Source organism: Oncorhynchus kisutch, linkage group LG16 (genome assembly GCF_002021735.2).
Source record: "Oncorhynchus kisutch isolate 150728-3 linkage group LG16, Okis_V2, whole genome shotgun sequence".
Classification (NCBI taxonomy): Eukaryota; Metazoa; Chordata; class Actinopteri; order Salmoniformes; family Salmonidae; genus Oncorhynchus; species Oncorhynchus kisutch.
Window position 1 is genome coordinate 33,886,387 of NC_034189.2, and position 25,542 is coordinate 33,911,928.

The window sequence follows — 25,542 nt, forward strand, 5'->3', positions numbered from 1 at the left end:
ACATACGCCATTAAATTCATTACAACAATATGGGTTTAAACATTTATATTAAGGGCATATGCCCTTGTTTAAACTTAATCAAATGCATCCAACATGACAGAGTTTACAGAAACAAAGACGCCTGAACAGTTACTAAACTAAAAACGGTTTCATAGACATGGGTTAAGCCTGGTCCTAAACTAAGCAATGCCTCATAATGCAGATCTCCATTGACAGGAACTTCTTAGCCTGAGACCAGGCTTTATCTCTGACTGTATAACTGGCATGTAGTGTGTCACAAACAGCTGCCTTTTCACCCTACACTCAAACTGTGTGGTTTCTCATTTTTCCTCATGGACTTGTAGCAGCAAGCCCTTATGCTGACCTCTCCTGTCATTTTATCACTGTTCAAAACTGTTTTGAATAAAAAAGAATGAGCAATCATAATGTTAGCTAGCTACTGTAAAATGTTTTAAAATACGTTACAGCTTTGTGAGTAAACGTCCTTGTCTGGTCTGATAGGCAACTTGGCTACACTTACCTTCATAGTAGAAAAGATAACTGGAGACAAAGTTTTAAACCTTTTTCCAACTTGGAGGTCGGTGCTTTGCTAATTGTCTTGGCCAGACGATGTACACCCGTCACTGTTACCTTTGGCAGCTCTTCAAGCACCTTGTGTAAAACAATGCCATGGTAAGCAGGGGTGTTGACTAATTACTAGCCACCTTAATAATGGTTAGCGCGTTAATAGCTAGCTAAACGAGACAAAAAAAGACACAGAACACAATAATCGAATGACAAAAATCACTAACTGAACGGATAAACACAATTTTCAACAATAATATATTTTTTTAAAAGCTATAGGAAAATTATATTAATATAATGAGGTAATGATAAAACGAGCGACTTAGAGGCTAGTATGGCTACTATCAGGCTGACAGGAAGCTATGTATCATGTAGGAAGTTGAGCGGAAGTGGGCGTTGCTACGTTGTTTAAATGATCTATTGGCCCAGCGTCGTCGGGGTTAGGCCGGGGTAGACCGCCATTGTAATTACAATGTGTTCTTAACTGACTTGCCTGGTTAAATAAAATATATATGATTGGTCATTGCCTAGCAGTCGCCGCTGGTGATTTGCATAAAGCTGGGAAACGTCTAACATCACGCCGCTCAACGGTCTCCTGCCCTCTCCGTTTTCCTTCCACTTGAAAATGAATGGGAAGCGGTGTTTCTTTTTTTTCTTTTATCTTTTCTTTTTAAATGTTTTATTAATATCAAATCAATACATAAAAGCACATGAGGGAACACAAGCATACATAGATTACAAACAATAGACAATCGAGCTAGGGGGTACAATATCACATTACAATTACACAAGGACCTTAAGGGACATGCATATACTTACAATTCTAACAGCTCTTTTGTTAGTAGAGCATTTAACCGTCTTAAAATACAGTTCAATTTATTTTTGTATGGTACGAAAATGTGGTTTTCTGTTTGTAAATTTACATTTGTGTATATGAAATTTGGCCAAAAGAATAATGAAATTAATTACATAAAAATGATTCCGCTTATTTCTATTGTATGTAAAGAATCCAAACAGTAGCGGTGTTTCACCGCGCAGTGCACACGGCGTAATGACGAGCCGGTGGAAGCGTTGCTGAGAGCCCATTGGCTTGGGAGAGTCCTCGAAGGAATATTTCGTTTCGCTGCAAGCGGGAGTTCCTTTTTTCTAGAACCTGGTTGAGTGTCGCACAATATCTACGTCAACACTAAAGGTCTTAGCAGGTAAGCGAAACATTTTAAGGATAATAAACTGTGGTCACATGTCAGTTCAGATTGTCTTCCAGATGTGTATATAGAATAGTTATATTAAATATGAAATAACATTTCAGTGCATGAAATTCATTATTTGTGATTAAAAAGTGTAGTATTTGCTTAGAAGTGTTTATCTACTAACTAGATTTTCGGTACTTCCTGGACACGTCGTCGTAGCAGCCAGACATCTCAGTTTACCTGAAGAGTAAATTCGTATTGAATTAGCAATGGAGACATTATACGGTGTACCTTTCGCAGTGTTGGAATGTCCTAATATAAAACTCAAAAAGCCATCATGGCTGCACATGCCGTCGGCTATGACAGTCTATGCGATCGTTATTGTATCGTACTTTCTCATCACTGGAGGTAAGTTGTCGAACACTGCAGCGTCGTTAGCTGTCAAGACAGTTTAACTAGGTAGCTGTAACCGATGGTTTTGTAAAGCCTCGATACAGGATTTGTCTGTTAATGTTTAAAGTTACATCCGGCTTCTAAACAGCTAACGTTAGGTACATGTATTGCCTACTAAAATATGATTCAACGTCTTCACCCATCACACGTATTTTATGCAGTCAGACCTAATTCAATCGGCTAATCAGTGTTGGGCCGAGTACGGAGGAGTTGGCTATTGTGTAGCTAACTAATTAGCTAGCTAGTACTAGCTAGCTGTAACTGTTCACCAAACCCACGGTTCAGTACATATTGTGGTTTTGGGGTCACGCTCGTTTACGGTATAGCGGGAAAATGAATTCCATCAGTTACTGTAATACATTTGTTTATTTGGCAAAATAAGCTAAATTAAAAACAGTTTGACATAATTCACAATGATCTTGGCATTGTTTGTTATAGGGTGTGTTCGTCAATTCAATCTGGAGTGCCAGAGTGCGCTCTGGGTGTAAATTCAGACCGTTGTCAGACCTTCCGTTCCTAAATTCCGAGTTCAGAGCGCACACTGAACCCTCTGGCCTAGGAGTTGGGTTTATTCGAGTGTGACCTCAACGGCAGTCAAGCACCCAAGCTAAAATATACAAACTATTTACAGACGCAAATTAGATAATCTCACTCTGACCATTTTACTCGCCCTAGCAGAACTAGGGTAAATTAGGGTGTTAATGTTATCCAGAGCGTTGGTGACTGTAACTATGCTGCTGGCAACAATTCAATTACATTTCTTTTTACGACTTTTACTGACATTCACCATTTTGAACGGGTGTTGAGCGTAAGTAAATGTAACAGTATAACTTTAGACCGTCCCCTCGCCCATACCCGGGCGCCTCTGCACACATCAACAGTCACCCACGAAGCATCGTTACCCATCGCTCCACAAAAGCCGCGGCCCTTGCAGAGCAAGGGGAACTACTACTTCAAGGTCTCAGAGCAAGTGACGTCACTGATTGAAACGCTATTTAGCGCGCACCGCTAATTAAGCTAGCCGGTTCACATCCGTTACATAAACTATTAGTTATTCTGTGCTCTGCTACACTCAGACGAGAGTGCTCTGAAATCGGAGTAGATAGCCAGAGTGAATTTAAGAACGCACCCATAGAGTACCACCGCATGAGTCATAATACCCATAAAACCTAACGGTCAAACAGGGAAATGGTTCCAATTGTTTTTTTTCAACAATAATTTTTTCCCGTAGGGGATTTTAGAAACACTTAAAATTAGGTCTTTGTTTTGTCGGCTTACCCTGCCATGATGTGTTACTGACTTTTTCTAAGCTTTCATTTTAGTTATTCGTTTGATCTGCTGGTGCTTGCCGTAATAAGTCCTATGTTCAGTATGTTCTGGAACATTTCATTGAACAGAAACGGTGCTGAACTGAAAGTCCAGTTGAAAAAAGGGGAGGGGTTGGAAAGCTGTCAGCTTGGCACTGCCTTTTAAATCTTTGCTTCAAGCCACACCTCGCCACACTCACCAAAAAGGAGCAAACATACCAGTCTGTTCAAGAACGTTTTGGGGAAATGTGTCGTTCAGAACAAACTTTTCTGGAACATAGCAAACATTCCGCATGCACACTGACTTTGGTCGCCAGCTGTACGGTGTAGAGGTCGACCGACTGATTTTTCAACGCCGATACCGATTATTGGAGGACCAAAAAAAGCCGATACCGATTATTCGGGCATTTATTTATTTATTTTTTTTCAATTTAATTTTTTTGTAATAATGACAATTACAACAATACTGACTGAACACTTATTTTAACTTAATATAATATATCAATAAAAATCAATTTAGCCTCAAATAAATAATGAAACACATTCAATTTGGTTTAAATAATGCAAAAACAAAGTGTTGGAGAAGAAAGTAAAAGTGCAATATGTGCCATGTAAGAAAGCTAACGTTTAAGTTCCTTGCTCAGAACATGAGAACATATGAAAGCTGGTGGTTCCTTTTAACATGAGTCTTCAATATTCCCAGGTAAGAAGTTTTAGGTTGTAGTTATTATAGAAATTATAGGACTATTTCTCTCTATACGATTTTTATTTCATATACATTTGACTATTTGGATGTTCTTAAAGGCGCATTAGTATTGCCAGTGTAACAGTATAGCTTCCATCCCTCTCCTCGCCGCTACCTGGGCTCGAACCAGGAACACATTGACAACAGCCACCCTCGAAGCATCGTTACCCATCGCTTCACAAAAGCCGCAGAGCAAGGCAAACAACTACTCCAAGTCTCAGAGCGAGTGACGTTTGAAACTCTATTAGCGCGCACCCCGCTAACTAGCTAGACATTTCACATCGGTTACACGAGCCTGATAGGCTTGAAGTCATAAACAGCTCAATGCTTGAAGCATTGCGAAGAGCTCCTGGCAAAACGCACAAAGTGCTGTTTGAATGAATGCTTACGAGCCTGCTGGTGCCTACCATCGCTCAGTCAGACTGCTCTATCAAATCATAGACTTAATTATAACATAACACACAGAAATACGAGCCTTAGGTCATTAATATGGTCGAATCCGGAAACTATCATCTCAAACAAAACGTTTATTCTTTCAGTGAAATACGGAACTGTTCCGTACTTTATCTAACGGGTCGCATCCATAAGTCTAAATATTGCTGTTACAACATTGGAGGTTGTACAATGTGTCATAATGACATACATTCTAGCAAATTAGGCGGCCCAAACAGTTGCATATACACTGACTGCAGGACACGCTAGATAAACTAGTAATATCATCAACCATGTGTAGTTAACTAGTTATTTAGATTGTTTTTACAAGACTAATGCTAGCTAGCAACTTACCTTGGCTTACTGCATTCTTTTAACAGGCAGTCTCCTCGTGGAGTGCAACGAGAGGCAGGTGATTAGAGCGTTGGACTAGTTAACTGTGAGTTTGAATCCCCCGAGCTGACATGGTACTAATCTGTCGTTCTGCCCCTTAATGAGGCAGTTAACCTACCGTTCCTAAGCGGTCATTGAAAATAACAATGTGTTCTTAACTGACTTGCCTAGTTAAATAAAGGTGTAAAAAAAAAAAACTTAAAAAAAAGGCCAAATATTGTCTCCAAAAATTCCGATTGCTATGAAAACTTGAAATCGGCCATTCCGATTAATCGGTCAACCTCTAGTACGGTGTTTCCTCCGACTCATTGGTGCTGCTGGCTTCCGGGTTAAGGGAGCAGTGTCAAGAAGCAGTGTGGCTTGTTTCGGGGGACGCATCGCTCTTGACCTTTCCAGATTCCGTACGGGGGTTGCAGCGACGGGGAAAACGTTCATGAACGCACCTCAGGATTAATACACATTCATCCAGTGCCAGATCTGACTGATTTTTTTTATTTTTGGGGGGGGAGGGGTAGATTGTGAGTTCTATCAATGTAATTGTTTAAAATACTTGCACATGTCTCGGACATTCCATGCGAATTAATATGAATAGGTCTGTTTAATTTTGTTCTGGCTTGTCGTTCCAAATATAAATAATATTTTTATTAAAGAAAAGGTTTTGGCAGGGCCATAATTAAATGGGTTAACTGGGATATGACTAAAAGAATAATGAAATAATGAAATATTTTCTTTACAAATAGACAGGTATTTACCTTTCCATCTTCCTACCATGAAAAGGTAAATGCCTGTATTTGTGATTCTTTAGTCATATACAGTTGAAGTTTACATACACCTTAGCCAAATACATTTAAACTCAGTTTTTCACAATTCCTGACATTTGATCTGAGTCAAAATACCCTGTCTTAGGTCAGTTAGGATCACCACTTTATTTAAAAAATGTGAAATGTCAGAATAATAGTAGTGATTTATTTCAGCTTTCATTTCTTTCATCACATTCCCAGTGGGTCAGAAGTTTACATACACTCAATTAGTATTTGGTAGCATTGCCTTTAAATTGTTTGACTTGGGTCAAATGTTTTGGGGAGCCTTCCACAATCTTACCACAATAAGTTGGGTGCATTTTGGCAAATTCCTCCTGACAGAGCTGGTGTAACTGAGTCAGGTTTGTAGGCCTCCTTGCTTGCACACGCCTTTTCAGTTCTGCCCACACATTTTCTTTAGGATTGAGGTCAGAGCTTTTAGATGGCCACTCCAATACCTTGACTTTGTTGTCCTTAAACTTCATAGGGCTGCAATCCCGTTAAAGGGATCAATATGACAACAGCCACTGAAAGTGCAGGGCGCCAAATTCAAAACAACAAATCTCATAATTAAAATTCCTCAAGCATTACAAATATCTTATACCATTTTAAAGGTAATCTTGTTGTTAATCCCACCAAGTGTCCGATTTTCAAATGGGCTTTACAGCGAAAGCACCACAAACGATTGTTAGGTCAGAGCCAAGCCACAGAAAAACATAGCCATTTTCCAGAGAGGAGTCACAAAAAGCACCAATAGAGAGAAAATGAATCACTAACCTTTGATCTTCATCAGATTACACTCATAGGACTTCATGTTACGCAATACATGCATATTTTGTTCGGGAAAGTTCATATTTGTATAAAAAAATCTCAGTATACATTGGGCGCATTATGTTCAGTAGTTCCAAAAACATCCGGTGAATTTTCAGAGAGCCACAACAATTTACAGAAATACTCATCATAAATGTTGATGAAAATACAAGTGTTATACATGGAATTTAAGATATACTTCTCCTAAATGCAACCGCTGTCAGATTTTAAAAAAGCTTTACGCAAAAAGCAAACCATGCTATAATCTGAGAACAGCGCTCAGAGAACAAATACATATATCCGCCATGTTGGAGTCAACCGAATGCACTCCCAGGAATCCCAGGTCCACAATAAATGTTTGATTTGTTTGATAATGTCCATCATTTATGTCCAAATAGCTACTTTTGTTAGCGCGTTTGGTAAACAAATCAAAACTCACGTAGCGCTTTCATAGTTGCAGACGAAATGTCAGTTCCGTTACAGACCGTGTAGAAACTTGTCAAACGATGTATGGAATCAATCTTTAGGATGTTTAACATACATCTTCAATAATATTCCAACCGGAGAATTCCTTTGTCTTCAGAAAAGGTAAATGGTACTGAACTCATGACAGGACCATGTTTTGGAGTCCTTGGGACGTCGCTTCCCTACCTTAAGCCTTATCTTGACCATTTCAATTTAATTTTAATGAGGGGGGGGTAGGAACGTCCCAAGGATCCCGGATAGCACAGATCACGAGAAATCGCAAGAATTTGCACATTCAGAAATAAAGATCAGGTCACAAATTAGAAGCCACTCGCTTAAAAAAAAAAAAAAGCATTCTGCTGACATCTGACTCCAGTGCCATGTTTCTTAACTTTATGTATGACATTTCAGATTTAGATATGATCATTTTTCAGTAGGTAGTGAACTACACTATACATACAAAAGTATGTGGACACCTTCAGATTAGTTGATTCTGCTATTTCAGCCACAGGTATACAGCCACAGGTATACAACTCCATAGTCAAACATTGGCAGTCGAATGGCCTTACTGAAGAGCTTAGTGACTTTCAGCATGGCACCATCATAGGATGCCACCTTTCCAACAAGTCCATCAAATTTCTGCCCTGCTAGAGCTGGCCCGGCCAACTGTAAGTGCTGTTATTGTGAAGTGGAAACATCTAGGAGCAACAAAAGCTCAGCTTGTGTGGCCTCTCACTGAACAGGACTGCCAAGTGCTGTAGGGGGGACTAACTCCATGTTAATGCCTGTGATTTTTGTGAGGTGTTTGACTACTTTTGCTCATGTAGTGTATGTTTTCAAAGTAACGTAGTTAAACCTTTTAAGTGACATTGACGTTATTGTTAGCAGCTTGGTAAACACTATTTTCAGAGTAGCTTTCACAATACTGTGGCTAATAAAGATTTAGATTTATTTATTAGCCGATTGAGTAGGCTAACATGTAGCAAACTACGAAGCCAACTCAGCTGGTATGGGCTAGCTTTGCACCCTCCTTTACCCTTACACATGGCATTTACCATCCCAATTCATATTATTATGCCAGTGCGTAACTGTTGATTTTCCTTCTTGCTACTAGCTAGTTAGCTAACTGATTTCCTCGTGTCTCTCCCATCTGCAGGCATCATCTACGATGTCATTGTGGAACCACCTAGTGTGGGTTCAATGACCGATGAACATGGGCACCAGCGGCCTGTCGCCTTTTTGGCATACAGGTAAGTACGCAACACCTTTCCTTGCCCATTCATGTACAGTAGACTAATCATAGTGTTAATGCGCCTTGCTTGCGTTATGAGTTTGGGAAACATTTCGAAATTTCATATCAGTGCAATTTCTTTTTTTTTATACGAAATATACTCTTACTGTACCCAGTTTTGGCACAGTTGCAAGTGGCTGTGTTTTGAATAACACATGCTTCCAGCCAACGTACACTACATCCTACCCAGTTGCACTCTAATGGAAATTGCTCTGTGCAACTGTGCTGAAACGATGTACAGAAAGTGTTTCGGTTATATTTGAAAAATGATTTCTTGCTTATATGAAAGTTCAGTTCCAAATGTTTCCAAAACCGCATTGCAAGCAAGGATTATTCAAGTTTCTAAATGTTAAAACAGCATTGGGACTGTAGTACACATTTGGCCAGCTGTGGTCCATACGTTCGACTGAGAACCCTTCAACTGTAATCCCCTTTGGGATCTTGAGAGTTAACACTTTCCAAGTGTATGCTGTTTCTGCATTGTCAATGCCTGGGGCTATTATTTACTCCATTCATTATCTGCATTGTATTGCACAAATTTGAGAGGGGTAGTCCCATAACCATCTTATTTTTTTCTCTTTCCTATGAAGAGTGAATGGCCAGTACATCATGGAAGGGTTGGCCTCCAGTTTCCTCTTCACCATGGGAGGCTTGGGCTTCATAATCCTGGATCGCTCGAATGCCCCAAACATCCCTAAACTCAACCGCTTCCTTCTGTTGTTCATCGGTTTTGTCAGTGTCCTGCTCAGCTTCTTCATGGCCAGGGTGTTCATGAGAATGAAACTGCCGTAAGTCTACTCTCGTGAAAATTTCCAATCGTGCCCCCAACCTAAAACACATGAAACTCTGGGGTGGGGAGAAGTTTGCTACTTTTAGGATGGACAGCGCAACAAAACCCTTCCCCACCCTACTGCTCCCATTTAAAACCATCAAGTTGCTGTGTTTTTACACATTTGTTTGTCTGGTTTAAAGGGGACCTAATCATCAACACAAGTAACACTCTTGATAGTAACAGATACATCATATTTTATTGGTCACATACACATGGTTAGCAGATATTATTGTGAGCGTAGCGAAATGCTTGTGCTTCTAGTTCCGACAGTACAGTAATATCTAACAATACACACATCTTCAGTAAAGAAATCGAATAAGAATGTATAAATATATGGATGAGTAATGTCAGAGCGGCATAGGCTAAGATGCAATAGATAGTATAGAATACAGTATAAATATATGAGATGAGTAATGCAAGATATGTAAACATTAAAGTGACTAGTGATCCATTTATTAAAGTGGCTAATGATTTCAAGTCTGTATGTAGGCAGCAGCCTCTCTGTGCTAGTGATGGCTATTTAACAGTCTGATGGCCTTGAGATGGAAGCAGTTTTTTTCAGTCTCTCGGTCCCAGCTTTGATTCACCTGTACTGCCCTTGCCTTCTGGATGGTAGCGGGGTGAACAGGCAGTGGCTCGGGTGGATGTTGTGCTTGATGATCTTTTTGGCCATTGTGTGCTGTAGGGGTCCTGGAGGGCAGGTAGTTTGCCCCCGGTGATGCGTTGTGCAGCTAGCACCACCCTCTGAGGAGCCCTGTGGTTGTGGACGGTGCAGTTACTGTACCAGGCGGTGATACAGCCCGACAGGATGCTCTCAATGGTGCATCTGTAAAAGCTTGAGGGTTTTAGGTGACACGGCACATTTATTCAGCCTCCTGAGGTTAGTGAACCTAGACTGATCTCGGAGTGACCCCCGACCGAGAAATAAAGTCATAATAAAATAATTCCATTCCCCCCCAGCTGTCTATTGACAGTTGTCAGTGACATGAACATTCTATTGAAATGGTTACTTGCATAGTGGATTCTTTTGTTGAGACATGCAGCTAGCTAGCTAAACAATGAACCATAATCCCAACTCATAACGTTACTACCCTGCATGAATCTGCAGGTAGCTAACCAACCAGGTTCAATGTTAGCTAGCTAACATTAGGCTATAACTAGCAATGCAAATAGCTCTGAGGTAATAATAATATTACGACACAGATCATACGCATAACGTTAGCTAGCTAACAGTACAATTTAACTTCAAATTTAAAGTGACTTTCTGAGAAAATTAGAAATGTGTAATATCTGAAAATGTAGCTAGCTAGACTATCTTATACATGGATGGACGCTTCTCCCTCTGTCACGGATGCCATGAGTTAGGGTTAGTGGTTATAGCATTGGGCATTCCATCATGCACTGTATGCTCAAGTGTGCTGCCCCCTCATTGCTGACTCAGTAACCCATATCTTAAATCTAACATTGTCAGGAAATATACTAAAGTATGGAAAACCGCTAACATGCTGCTACTCCATGAGGGCGGGGATAGTAGTGATCTTGATAATTATTGTCCCATCTCTAGGCCTCTGTGTCTAGCTAAAATTCTTGAATCTATGGTAAATAAGAAACTTTGCTGGGTTCTGACACCTGCTCATTGTTTCATGATTCTCTTAGTGACAGAACTCAGGCCATCGTGATTGATGGGGTTAAGTCCGAATTTCTTGAAGTACATAAGGGTTCTGCGGGAGTCTGTTTTGGGACCGGTTTTTGTCACTATTTTTATAAATGCTATTGGTCAATCTGTTAAAGAATTGACATTTCATCAATATGCGTATGATCCTAATATGTACGCAATTGCTCTGACTGCTGACCTGGATTTTACCAAGCTACAGTCTGATTGTGCATCTGTACAGGAAGCCATTACTGATTTTTAAAACGTATGCTTAATACTGGCAAAACTAAATACATGCTGTTTTCAAGTTCTTGTAAGATTGCCTTGGCTGGATTACATCTTCACTCATCGGATGGTTCTGTAATCGAACAAGGTCATACATACAAATACCCTGCATACATATATTAGCACCTGCTAGACAAGAGAATGTTGTCCTTATGCAGCAAATGCATCAGATGCATATCAACACGCAAGGTACAGCAAACATAAGCACCAACGCTTGATAACTAGTGCATCAATATAAGATTATATTTGGTGTTTGACAGATGGAAAAGATATATGTATATAGCAGAGATTTGTCGTCTGTCTCCAGTTTCTTTTTCTGGTCACTGCCAATGGCAACAGTGGGATGCATGGTGCTGAGGATGCAAACACTTTCTTTTGCATCTGTACACCATAAGTGTTGCTTTACCACTTTCCGTTACTGTGGAGTACAGCTTTGCTGGTATGATTTGCGCAGAGGGGCAGCTCCCGCCTTTGTTTGTTCACTATTCCAAGCAGGCTAGTCTTCTTTGCAATCAATTTGTCTGCCATGGCCACATTTCTGCCTTTGCCAATGTAAGGCTCCACGAGTCTCAACAACAGTCTCAAACAGTCGCTCACCCACTGGCCTGGTTTCGATTTTGAAAGCCATTGAGCAAGTTCTTGGTTTTGACATCAGCGGTCAACTAAAAATCAATTCCAAATCTGTCTGGTTTGTTGACCATGTATTGGGTAAAATGGCACCGAGCTTTTGTTGGGAACAGTTACTCATCAGTTATGATGTCTCCTGGCTTGTAAAGCAGTGCAATTCTTTACAACACTTTTCTAGGTGTCTGAGACGGCGGCAAACTTGTCTGTCTGCACGCCTATTGGTCTCATCTCCTTGTTATCAACGCAGGTGTCGCATGATCTCTCTGAAGCGGTTGCGTGGCATGGTCTCTCTGGAAAAAGTCCACCCCATACCTATCAGACTAATGACTCCACATCCATGCTCTTTCTGCCTTATGCTACGTGGACATACAAGAGTGCAATAAATGCATTCAGTTCATTCATACACATGTTCCTCGTTCTGTTTCCTTTTCGGTGCATATGAGTGATGTTGCAGCACAGAGACTGTACTATCTGCATGTCACAAACAAAGAAAAGTGAGTACTCTGGCAATTTGTCTCTGCATGAGGTGTAGGACCTGCTCTCTTTGTGAATATTCTGGTGAGGCCGCCTTCCTGTTGGTCTCTTTTCTACCCAAACCGTGCCATCCCTTCGACTCCTGTCTCACGTGGCACTTGGGATCACCGTCTGTTGGCTCTGTTCTGTTTCTGCGGCGAGGCTCAGGCATCGGAGGCCGAGGCTCGAAGTAAACATCAGAATCAGATGACTCTTCATCAGCAACTTTGATTTCAAGCACAATATCCGATTCTCCATCCAACTCATTTAAATTCTGCAGCATTTGCAACGCTGTCAGTGCGTCCCTTAGTTTGGTTCGGCTTGCCATTGTGAATGTTGTACTCAGTGTCTGGGAAGATTATATACAATTTCCAGCAGTCAAATTATTAACATGAGCGCTAACACTGATAAATGGGCATAACATAAACTCATTACACTATTGTCTTTATAAATTAAATCAACTTCTTCACCCAGTTAGGCCTAATTTTGAAATTCAATTGGGAAGTGAGGTGCAGTATCACCCATTTCATCCATTTGCCATTCATTCAGTGGGCTGGCATCAATTGCTTCACTGGATTGAGTCAAGGATATGTTTTGCATTATTCTGAAGGCCTACTGCAACATGTACCATGTTTTAATTTCCTTACAATAAATTTGATTAGTAATACAGTTATAGTAAATAAAACAGTCCCATAGCTTTATTTTTACAAAGTAAAATATAAAAGAATGGTCAACCCCTAAAGTGTGTGGTCAAATGATTTGCTGCTGACAATTAGGCATAACACTAATTACACTTGTCTTTCAAAATCAAATCAACCTCTTCACCATCATTCAGTTAGGCTTAAATTAAATTGTGAATTAAGGTGCACAATTTATCATCCAATACAGTGAGAAGAGAGACTCATTAGCGCCTGGCTGGGTACCAACGTCCAACAGCACATTGTCTTGGCGGGTTAAGTTAGGAATAGGTTCGAAAAAAAAAGGTTAAGGCTCCCTCTGACATGAGCAGAGGGAAATAAATGTTGCAAAGGTCATGGAAGGAGCAGGACATTTTTTTAAATGTAGTTTTTACCGTTTTTTTTGGTTTGTATTTATTAAACGTCAGTGACTGTTTGATGCCGTTTTATCATAGCGCCCTTCATTTTTCACAGGAGACAGTTTTACTACTTATCATTATGTTCTTTACCAAAAGGTTGTCTGGACCTCTTTTAATGTCATGTAGACATTAAAAGGGGCAGCAGGGTAGCCTAGTGGTTAGAGCGGTGGACTTGTAACCGGAAGGTTGCAAGTTCAAACCCCCGAGCTGACAAGGTACAAATCTGTCTTTCTGCCCCTGAACAGGCAGTTATCCCACTGTCCCTAGGCCGTCATTGAAAATAAGAATTTGTTCTTAACTGACTTGCCTAGTTAAATAAAGGTTTAAAAAAAATACTGTTATTTAACTTATTTTGCTCCTTTGCACCCCAGTATCTCTACTTGCACACGTCTATCACTTCAGTGTTTAATTGCTATATTGTAATTATTTTGCCACTTTGGCCTATTTATTGCCTTACCTCTTATGCTACCTCATTTGCACACACTGTATATAGACTTTTTAAATTTTGTATTATTGACTGTGTTTGTTCCATGTGTAACCCGGTTGTTTGTCGTACTGCGTTGCTTTATCTTGGCCAGGTCGCAATTGTAAATGAGAACTTGTTCTCAACTAGCCTACCTGGTTAAATAAAGGTGAAATAAATAACAGTAAAAAAAAATCTGACCCTTTACTCAGTACTTTGTTGAAGCACCATTGGCAGCGTTTTACAGCCTCGGATCTTCTAGGGTATGACACTACAAGCTTGGCTCACCTGTAGTTGGAGTTTCTCCCATTTCTCTGCAGATCCTTTCAAGCTCTCAGGTTGAGAGCGTTGCTGCACTGCTTTTTTCAGGTCTCTCCAGAGATGTTCGAACGGGTTCAAGTCCGGGGTCTGGTTGGCCCACTCAAGGACATTCAGACTTGTCCTGGAGTCACTCCTGCGTTGTCTTGGCTATGTCCTTAGGGTTGTTGTCCTGTTGGAAGGTTAACCTTCACCCAAGTCTGAGGTCCTGAGGATATCTCTGTACTTTGCTCCGTTCATCTTTCCCTCCATCCTGACTAGTCTCCCAGTGCCTTCCACTGAAAAACATCCCCACAGCTTGTTGCTGCCACATGCTTCACCGTAGGGATGGTGCCAGGTTTCCTCCAGATGTGACACTTGGCATTCAGGCCAAAGAGTTCAATCTTGGTTTCATCAGACCAGAGAATCTTGTTTATCATGGTGTGAGAGTCCTTTAGGCCAGGCAGCCAACTCTAGGAAGATTCTTGGTGGTTCCGAACTTCCATTTTAAGGATGATTGAGGCCACTGTGTTCTTGGGGACCTTCAATGCTGCAGACATTTTGTGGTACCCTTCCCCAGATCTGTGCCTCGACACAATCCTGTCTCTAGGCTCTACGGACAATTCCTTCAACCTCATTGCTTGGTTTTTGCTCTGACGTGCACTGTCAATAGTGGGACTTTATATATACACGTGTGCCTTTTCAAAATCATGTCCAATCAATTGAATTTACCACAGGTGGACTCAAAGTTGTAGAAACATCAAGGATGATCAATTGAAACTGGATGCACCTGAACAAAATTTCTATTCTCATAGCAAATTTTCTTTTTTAAATTTAATTTCTAACCATGTCTAAATCTGTTTGCTTTGTCATTATGGGGTATTGTGTGTAGATTGAGTAAAAACATGTATTTAATCCATTTTAGAATAAGGCTGTAACGTAATAAAATGTAGGGAAGGGGTCTGAATACTTTAACATTTCAACCAATCAATTGGTCGAGAGAACAGACTTTCGGTTGACCAATTTCTTTTTGTCGGGGACAGCCCTAGTCTGTTTGGTTTATTTTATTTATTTATATTTGTTTTTGTATTGTGCAGGGCAAATTTTTTATGACTTCCCTGTTTGAATAAAAGTAAATACAATATATACTTAAAAAAAAAATATTTATCAGAAATGGTGGTAGACGGTGGAAAAAGTACCCAATTGTCATACTTGAGTAAAAGTAAAGATGCCTTAATAGAAAATTACATAAGTAAAAGTGAGTCATCCAGTAAAATACTATTTGAGTACAAGTCGAAACGTATTTGGTTTTAAATTCACTTAAATATCAAAAGTGAATGGAATTGATACAATATTCTTATGTATCAAAGTAAGTGTAAATCATTGCTAATTCCTTATTAAGCAAATCAGACGGCACAATCTTGCTATTTTTTAAATGTATTTGCGGCTTGCCAGAGGGACTTTCCAACACTCGCATAATTTACAAGCAAAGCATTTTTGTTTAGTGAGTCCTGTCCTGCTAAGCATTCAAAATGTAATGAACTCTTTGCTGTCAGGGAAAATGTATGGAGTAAAAAGTACACTATTTCCTTGAGGAATGTAGTCAAGAAAAAGCACAAGTATTTTTACTTAAGTACTTTACACCACTAGTAGTAGACCCCCCCCCACAAAAAAGAAGCCTTGCTCATACCCAACTATTTTAAATACTGTAGGCTACTAAAATCATTCCAAAATGCAACAATTATGCACTTTAGCCAGGCTTTGGGACCATGCGGATCAATCTCAACTATCCTATCGAGTTGCTTGTATTGTGGCAATTAGGTCGGCTTTAGAGCGCATCTTTTTAGAGCATTGGTTGAGGTGGAAGATGGCTAGGTAACTTTTTTGTTTATCTTCACTTGAAATTAAACTCAAGTTTTTAGTCCCGGTGGTAAACTCGTTCGTAGAAGCGTATTTCTGTATGACGTATTTGTAGAATGTTAGGTCCCCTATCGACTGACATGACTCTTCCAGTCATAACAGTTGCCGACCCCTGGTTTAACCCCACCAAAACCCCAAATATAAGCTTGTTTTACACTATTGTTTGTTCAATTTTAAACACTGTATAGCTTCAAAACATATTTAACTATCATGTTGATATCATGGATGGTTAGTCCTTGCATTCATAGCTCTTCATAGCTCTTCATAGCTTCATAGCTCCATTCAGATTTTCTGAATGGAAGTGTGGTTACATTTTTACAACCCCATCCCTAAGCTGTTTACCCGAAAAGGTGACGAGGTGACCTCTATGTTGTTGTTTGAACTGCAGATTGCCACCATAATCGCATCATTCTTCAACTGGTCATTCAGTACAGAACCGTTTCCATTCAATTAAATGTTGAACACTGTTCTGTTGTACTGAACACACCCTTGTCTTTGAAAGTTTTGTAAAGTCTTGCAGGACAACCCTCTGTTGAAATTTGTTGTCATCACATTTTTTTGGTCGCATACACATATTTAGCAGATGTTATTGTGGGCATAGTGAAATGCTTGTTCTTAGCTCCAACAGTGCAGTAATGGCTTACTGTCATTAAATAAGAATTTGTTCTTAAGACTTGCCTAGTTTAAATAAAGGTTAAATAAAAAATAAGTATTAATATACAGTATATAAATGTGTGATGGGATGTATGGACAGTATGTGGATAGAATATTTAGAATATCTGTAGGATAGAAGTGTAAATATACAGTGGGGCAAAAAAGTATTTAGTCAGCCACCAATTGTGCAAGTTCTCCCACTTAAAAAGATGAGGCCTGTAATTTTCATCATAGGTACACTTCAACTATGATAGACAAAATGAGAAAAAAAATCCAGAAAATCACATTGTAGGATTTTTAATGAATTTATTTGCAAATTATGGTGGAAAATAAGTATTTCATCACCTACAAGCAAGATTTCTGGCTCTCACAGACCTGTAACTTACTTCTTCTTGAAGAGGCTCCTCTGTCCTTCACTCGTTACCTGTATTAATGGCACCTGTTTGAACTTGTTATCAGTATAAAAGACACCTGTCCACAACCTCAAACAGTCACACTCCAAACTCCACTATGGCCAAGACCAAAGAGCTGTCAAAGGACACCAGAAACAAAATTGTAGACCTGCACCAGGCTGGGAAGACTAAATCTGCAATAGGTAAGCAGCTTGGTTTGAAGAAATCAACTGTGGGAGCAATTATTAGGAAATTGTAGACCTACAAGACCACTGATAATCTCCCTCGATCTGGGGCTCCACGCGAGATCTCACCCCGTGGGGTCAAAATGATCACAAGAACGGTGAGCAAAAATCCCAGAACCACACGAGGGGACCTAGTGAATGACCTGCAGAGAGCTGGGACCAAAGTAACAAAGCCTACCATCAGTAACACACTACGCCGCCAGGGACTCAAATCCTGCAGTGCCAGACGTGTCCCCCTGCTTAAGCCAGTACATGTCCAGGCCCGTCTGAAGTTTGCTAGAGAGCATTTGGATGATCCAGAAGCAGATTGGGAGAATGTCATATGGTCAGATGAAACCAAAATAGAACTTTTGGTAAAACTCAACTCGTCATGTTTGGAGGACAAAGAATGCTGAGTTGCATCCAAAGAACACCATACCTACTGTGAAGCATGGGGGTGGAAACATCATGCGTTGGGGCTGTTTTTCTGCAAAGGGACCAGGACGACTGATCCGTGTAAAGGAAATAATGAATGGGACCATGTATCGTTAGATTTTGAGTGAAAACCTCCTTCCATCAGCAAGGGCATTGAAGATGAAACGTGGCTGGGTCTTTCAGCATGACAATGATCCCAAACACACCGCCCGGGCAACGAAGGAGTGGCTTCGTAAGAAGCATTTCAAGGTCCTGGAGTGGCCTAGCCAGTCTCCAGATCTCAACCCCATAGAAAATCTTTGGAGTTGAAAGTCCGTGTTGTCCAGCAACAGCCCCAAAACATCACTGCTCTAGAGGAGATCTGCATGGAGGAATGGGCCAAAATACCAGCAACAGTGTGTGAAAACCTTGTGAAGACTTACAGAAAACATTTGACCTCTGTCATTGCCAACAAAGGGTATTTAACAAAGTATTGAGAAACTTTTGTTGTTGACCAAATACTTATTTTCCACCATAATTTGCAAATAAATTCATTAAAAAATCCTACAATGTGATTTTCTGGATTTTTGTTTTCTCATTTTGTCTGTTAGTTGAAGTGTACCTATGATAAATTACAGGCCTCATCTTTTTAGGTGGGAGAACTTGCACAATTGGTGGCTGACTAAACTTTTTTGCCCCACTATAAAATAGTTGAATAGGATGGCATTGACTAGAATACAGAATTTACATATGAAATTAGGAAAACTGTATGTAAACAATATTAAAAATGACCAGTGTTCCATTATTAAAGTGGCCACTGATTCTATGTCTGTGCATATGTCAGCGGTCTCTAAGGTGCAGGGTTGAGTAGCCGGGTGGTAGCCTGCTAGTGACAGTGACTAAGTTCAGGGCGGGGTACTGGGTGGAGGCTGGCTAGTGATGGCTATTTAACAGTCTGATGGCCTTGAGATTGAAAAACAGCTTCTGTCTCTCGATCCCAGCTTTGATGCACCTGTACTGACCTTGCCTTTTGGATGATAGCGGGGTGAACAGGCCGTGGCTCGGGTGGTTGTCTTTTGGTCTTCCTGTGACAGCTGGTACTGTAGGTGTCCTGGAGGGCAGGCAGTGTGCCCCCGGTGATGCGTTGGGCAGACTGCACCACCCTCTGTAGAGCCCATGCGGTTGCTAGTGGTGCCGTACCAGGCGGTGATTCAGCCCGACAAGATGCTCTCAATGGTGCATCTGTAAGAGTTTGCGTCTTAGGGGCCAAGCCAAATTTATTCAGCCTCCTGAGGTTGAAGACACGCTGTTGCACTGCCTTCACCACTTTGTCTGTGTGGCTGGACCATTTTTCAGATTGTCAGTAATGTGTACGAAGCTTTTCACCTTCTCCACTGCGGCCCTGTAGATGTGGTGAAACTTCCACGTCCGGTTGTGAACAAAACATACGCTAATTCAAACAAAAAACGCTTTATTTTTCATTGGACATCAATGCACGTGTGATAGCGCAGCAGAGGATGCACTACGATTTTTGTACCTTGATGCTTCTCTCCACTGTCTTAAACAAAACAAAGACAGCAAATGCTCCTTGGTGCAGCCAGTGGTGCAGTTTCCCCTAATGCAGATCTCAGCTTTAAAGGGATAGTGCAAGATTTTTTTAAAGCACATTTTCTACTTAGTCAGACTCATGGATACCATTTCTTTATCTCTGCGTGCAGCTTAAACTAGTGTTTAGCGCAATGATTGGAAGTGTTCAGGATCAGCTAGCATGCTACTTGATCCCAAAGACATCCAGTCGTTGCGCTAAAGCAATACCATTGTAATATAATTTGGGCTGAACTAAAACTATCAAATACATAAGTATGCAGAATATAGGCCTATATCATAAACTTGTCGATTTAGGTTGCATTTTGAGTTGAAACATCCCCCGTCAAGGCACTCAGTGTTGTCCTCAAAATTAGAGCTGTCATTTACATGTGAGTTGCATTAGCAGAATGTGATGCTCATATTTAAGGTCTATGATGTCAGTCAGCTTTTTACCTGAACTGCAGACAAATGTGTCAAGTGTTGTGTTCAGGGTCTACCTTTCTATTTTCACTGTACCTATGTTGGAAGTCTACTGTAATCTGTCTCTACCTTTCGTTTTTATTTCTCCTCAGTGGGTACCTCATGGGTTGAAGATTGACACAACACATTACGAAGACAGAATGGTGAAGGACTGCCAAAGATTTAAGCTTCAATTGATTTAAGCTAGCCTAAAATGTTATGATAATACATATTTAAATTGCAAATAAAGAATTGACAGTAACATCTGTCCCTGGCAATAAGCCTTTGACCATGTTTGAGTGATGTATTAAATGTCACAATGTGCATCTCAATAGTCGAGGCTTCCTATCCTCGTCTCCTTTCCTTCCATTAAATGGTGCGATGGAATTCCCTTACAGGCTGTATTGTTAACCTGTCTTCAGTTCAGTAATGCAGATGGCGAGAATGTGGAGACAAAGCCGCTATAGACCATTGAGATGCACCCATTGGAAGGAGGGACACTTTCCTGATTATACATCTGAATGAGCAGTAAATTTGTGGGTTGTTGGGGTTATTGATAAGTAATGTTTTGTAGACCATTCTATCTTCCTAAATGCCTTCCAACATGTCACTTGTGTGTCTATTAGGAACTTAAATAAATGTTATTTCCAGAAAGCTTGTCATTCTCTAACATTTTTTAAATAATATACTAGTAATATCCTTACTAAATTGGATTCTTCGGTACTTTTGTAATCTTTTTAACCAGTAGTTCTTAAGGTAGTGCCAAAAGTGGACCACTACGTCATTGCTCTGCTGTGTGCGCATCTTGCTAGCTGTCAGTCATATGGAGAGGGGCTGAAGCTACTTGGTGAACTCACATTTCTACTGGGCTTGCCCACATAGGGAAAATGGTGCAGCACAGCTTCCAGAAAAACTTATAAACTAGGAATTTTGTGGCAATTTTTTTATTTATCCATTATTTTACCAGGTAAGTTGACTGAGAACACATTCTCATCAACAACCTGGGGAATAGTTACAGGGGAGAGGAGGGGGATTAATGAGCCAATTGTAAATTGGGGATTATTAAGTGACCATGATGGTTTGAGGGCCAGATTAGGTATTTAGCCAGGACACAGGGGTTAACACCCCTACTCTAAGTGCCATGGGATCTTTAATGACCAGAGTCGGGACACCCGTTTAACATCCCACCCGAAAGACGGCACCCTACATAGGGCAGTGTCTTTAGTTTTAGACCAGAGGAAAGAGTGCCTCCTACTGGCCCAGCACCATCTGGTCTCCCATCCAGGAACTGACCAGGACCAACCCTGTTTAGCATCAGAAGCAAGCCAGCAGTGGTATGCAGGGTGGTATGCTGCTGGCATACCAGAAATTGAGGTAAGATCATAATTCTCGGGTTAAAGTTCTCCGTCACTGCAACAGATTTCCATCATATGGATGACTCATTTCACTCCAGGTTACATTTGCGTGTCTAAAGCCAGACAACATATTTATAAATTATAATGGAGCTATACATTTTCAAATTACTGCCCTTTTTAATGGCCGGCAAATTGATCATGGACAGACAAATCGGTCATTAAAACATCGGTCATTCGAGGCCTGAGTGGCACAGCGGTCTAAGGCACAGATCCCAGGCTGGCCATGACAGGGAATTCCAGTGGGTCAGAAGTTTACATACACTAAGTTGACTGTGCCTTTAAACAGCTTGGAAAATTCCAGAAAATGATGTCATGGCTTTAGAAGCTTCTGATAGGCTAATTGACATAATTTGAGTCAATTTGAGGTCTCAAAGTGCTTGATAGGAAGCCCAATAGCCATCATCATTGTTACATCCTCAGAAAGCATGAGCTCCTGAGTTGGGAAAATCTTGTGCAATACACCGACGCATGTCTTGTATTCAAGATCCTAAATGGCTGAGGCTGGTAACTAATGAACTTATCCTCTGCAGCAGAGGTAATGAGAGCCAGTTTCATCATAGCGCTTGATGGTTTTTGCAACTGCACTTGAAGAAACGTTCAAAGTTCTTGATATTTTCCGGATTTACTGACCTTTATGTCTTCAAGTAATGATCGACTGTCGTTTCTCTTTGCTTATTTGAGCTGTTCTTGCCATAATATTGACTTATCCCTATTTGGTATACCACTGCTACCTTGTCACAACACAACTGATTGGCTCAAACGCAATAAGAGGTAAAGAAATTCCACATTAACTTTTAACATTTTTGGTTACTACATGATTCCATATGTGTTATATCATAGTTTTGATGTCTTCACGATGTAGAAAATAGTAAAAATGAAGTAGGTGTGTCAGCTTTTGACTGGTACTGTTTTTTTCCCCTATATATGATTTTTTTTCTCTGTAATTCTCTGTTTAAGGTGTTTAGATTTTTTATTATTTGAACACACCATTGAAAATGAGACCCTGGTCTAAATGTGGGTTCTCTGTATAAATTAAGTATCAGAAGTATCAAAAGAAATCAGCCAAGACCTCTGAAAAATAATTGTAGACCTCCACAAGTCTGGTTCATCCTTGGGAGCAATTTCCAAACAACTGAAGGTACCAAGTTCATCTGTACAAACAATAGTACGCAAGTATAAACACCATGGGACCACGCAGCCATCATACCGCTCAGGACGGAGATGCATTCTGTCTCCTAGAGATGAACGTGCTTTGGTGCAAAAAGTGCAAATCAATCCCAGAACAACAGCAAAGGACCTTGTGAAGATGCTGGAGGAAACAGGTACAAAAGTATCCATATCCACAGTAAAACAAGCCCTATATTTTGGGCCATAATGACCATCATTATGTTTGGAGGAAAAAGGGGGATGCTTGCCAGCCGAAGAACACCATCCCAACCGTGAAGCACGGGGGTGGCAGCATCATGTTGTGGGGGTGCTTTGCTGCAGGAGGGACTGGTGCACTTCACAAAATATATGGCATCATGAGGCAGGAAAACTATGTGGATATATTGAAGCTGACATCAGATGAATGTGGTACCTTCAGGCGTTTGGAAATTGCTCCCAAGGATGAACCAGACTTGTGGAGGACTACAATTATTTGTCTTGGCTGATATTTTTTTTATTTTCCCATGTCAAGCAAAGAGGCACTGAGTTTGAAGGTCGGCCTTGAAATACATCCACAATTGACTCAAATTATGTAAATTAGCCTAACAAAAACTAAAGCCATGACATAATTTTCTGGAATTTTCCAAGCTGTTTAAAGGCACAGTCAACTTAGTGTATGTAAACCACTGGAATTGTGATACAGTGAACACATCTAAACAATTGTTGGAAAAATTACTTGTGTCATGCTCAAAGTAGATGTCCTAACCGAGTTACCAAAACTGTAGTTTGTTAACAAGAAATTTGTGGAGTGGTTGAAAAACAAGTTAATGACTCCAACCTAAGTGTATGTTAACTTCTGAATTCAACTGTAGTTATTTTTACTATATTCTACATTGTAGAATAATAGTGAAGACATCAACACTATGAAATAACACATATTGAATAATGTAGCAACCAAAAAAGTGTAAAACGAATCACAATATATTTAATATTCTTCAAAGTAGCCACCCTTTGCCTTGATGACCACTTTGCACACTCTTGGCTAATTGAGGTAAAACAGTAATTCTGCTCATACATTATACATGTATGAACTACACATTGACACATCCAGCCCAAAGCATGAAGTTTAAAAAGTACTAACTAGTTGCCAAAGTTCTGGAGCATGTCTTTAAAGAGAGATTTGTATCTATCTCTCTTTACACTACACAAGTATCTCTCCTGGACCTAGTTTGTCATCAAAGTAATGTAGTGCAAAGAGGCCCTAAATGTGATCTATCACATCACTAGACAAAGTCATCTAGGACTGGGCCATGGTGGTTCTGGTCATTTTATGGCAATCATCCATTTTTATCGGCTGTAAGACACTGCTAGCGCTGAGAACTGCTTGCTAACTGGCAAGCACAAAAACTATTTTGGGAGTACAGACCACTATAAATTGGCAGATAGCCCTCTAGTAGTGAAAGTACGAACTGCCGGAAAGGCACAGTCGGAGGTCAATGATTATCCTGTCAAGAAAAAGTTTTATTTTATTTTATACAGGCATACTAAGACAAAAGAAATGTGACACCGTGTGCAAATTATAACATATTAGTAAAAGAAAAGCTGGTATTAAACAATTTACAAAACAAATGAGCAAAAGCTAAAATAGAAGCCTGTCTCTAATAAGCGCCTGTTGTTCCGTGATTTAAGCAAATAAACGCCTGGGCTATTAACTAAGTGTTTTTGGTACTTGTTCTTTCCACAATTAGCATAGCAGTGCACCATGTATTGTCCAAGGTTTCTGTGTAGCCAACTCTGCTCCTCAGCATTTTCTTTCAATGTACACAAGAGGCTGCTAGACACAAAGATAAACAATTCCGTTCCCTGTCTGCATTGTTTATTTGACATTTTTGTAGAACAACGCTTTCATTGAAGAACCTCTAAATGTGGGAAATAACATGACAATGGCCAATACTACTTTATAGTCTTTTCAGTAGGCCTCCTATCATGTTCTTTTCATAATGATACTTTGAAAAAGTTTGCATTTGTAATCATTGTCATTTACTATTTAATATGAAGTCACAGTGAGGGATCAATGCATGACTCTAAAGACATCCTGGACATTAGCACATTAAGTTTGTTCCTCACTGTCAATATGGGTTTCTAGTTCATCTGCATTTGTCTGTATACAGAGGAACAGCAGGCCTTATACATGCCTGGCCAAATTTCCAATCACATTTCAAAGTACCTGAGATTAGGATTATAACATCAATGTGTAACTAACATATTATAAATGCTTACAAAAAGTAATTATAGGTTTGAGAATGGAGAATGAATTATTTTATCCATTGAAACATGTAAGTGTGCAGGGCACACTATTCAGGTCTTATAAGACAGTAGCGAAACTCCACAAGTCCATTAAGGCCTCAGCCTTTTGTTTTGCTGAGAGGCATGGTGTTGAGACGTATCACGGCTATGGCCTATTCCGTTTGAATGATGACATCCGTTTTCCTCAGGTTGAACCTTGTGATCAAATTAACATGATGAGAGCAATATGGATGAATCTGAAGGCAAAGAGTATGTGTAACATTTTGCTGCATTCTCAGTATCATCATTCTCTCTCCTGGTTTCATATCCTTTAGCTCTTTCCCCTAGCACCCACCCTTTCAGTGTCCACCACAGGAGGCTTCTGAGGTGAGAAGGGCTCATAATAATGAATGGAGCAAATGGAATGGCATCAAACACCTGGAAACCATGTGTTTGATGTATTTGATATCGTTCCACTGATTACACTCCAGCCACTCGAGCTCGTTCTCCCCAATTAAGCTGCCACAAACTTACGCTGCCACAAACCTTCTGTGTCCACAGATCTGAAAAGATAATACTATACTATAATAATATCAGGTCCCTGTGGTGATGGAGAAGCACCTGAATGCTCCCACAGTAGTCATTCATGTTAGTAAAAGATTACTTCAGAGGGCCGATAGGCAGGTTAAAGGAGACAGGCAAGTGGGTTCTCATTTCCGGGCCGCTACCAAGAATAGGTCACGGAATGGAATGCTTTAGTCATCTCTTCTGCCTTAAATGCTACTATTTCTCAATGGATTTGGAGTACATTGACAATTTTGACCACTT

General features: G+C 40.2%; 2 protein-coding genes across 4 annotated transcripts in view; one reads left to right on the plus strand and one right to left on the minus strand.

The window, feature by feature from the left end:
- Positions 1-25,542, minus strand: part of etnppl (ethanolamine-phosphate phospho-lyase) — a 65,780-nt gene that overhangs the window by 1,728 nt on the left and 38,510 nt on the right. The window contains exons 13-14 of one of the 3 annotated variants that reach the window (XM_031792263.1): positions 1,939-1,994; positions 521-1,717 (exon numbers count right to left, since the gene is read on the minus strand). In XM_031792263.1, coding sequence (XP_031648123.1) covers positions 1,986-1,994 — 9 coding nt within the window. In that variant the 3' untranslated portion in view covers positions 521-1,717; positions 1,939-1,985. Of the gene's footprint in view, positions 1-520; positions 1,718-1,938; positions 1,995-9,452; positions 10,109-23,938; positions 24,931-25,542 lie in introns of those variants that run through there. The other 2 variants (XM_031792262.1, XM_020504445.2) reach the window with 2 other exon arrangements.
- Positions 1,784-20,521, plus strand: ostc (oligosaccharyltransferase complex subunit). The gene is made up of 4 exons (XM_020504444.1): positions 1,784-2,162; positions 8,316-8,409; positions 9,041-9,238; positions 19,981-20,521. Exons 1-4 carry the CDS (start codon positions 2,024-2,026, stop codon positions 19,997-19,999), a joined length of 450 nt encoding a protein of 149 aa, XP_020360033.1. The 5' UTR covers positions 1,784-2,023; the 3' UTR covers positions 20,000-20,521.

Bases quoted from the DNA above. Each gene is read 5' to 3' on its own strand.
- ostc (XM_020504444.1), top strand. From the start codon at position 2,024: ATGGAGACATTATACGGTGTACCTTTCGCAGTGTTGGAATGTCCTAAT. The intron at 2,163-8,315 runs GTAAGTTGTCGA...TCCCATCTGCAG, and splicing joins GTACTTTCTCATCACTGGAG to GCATCATCTACGATGTCATT. The intron at 8,410-9,040 runs GTAAGTACGCAA...TTTCCTATGAAG, and splicing joins GTCGCCTTTTTGGCATACAG to AGTGAATGGCCAGTACATCA.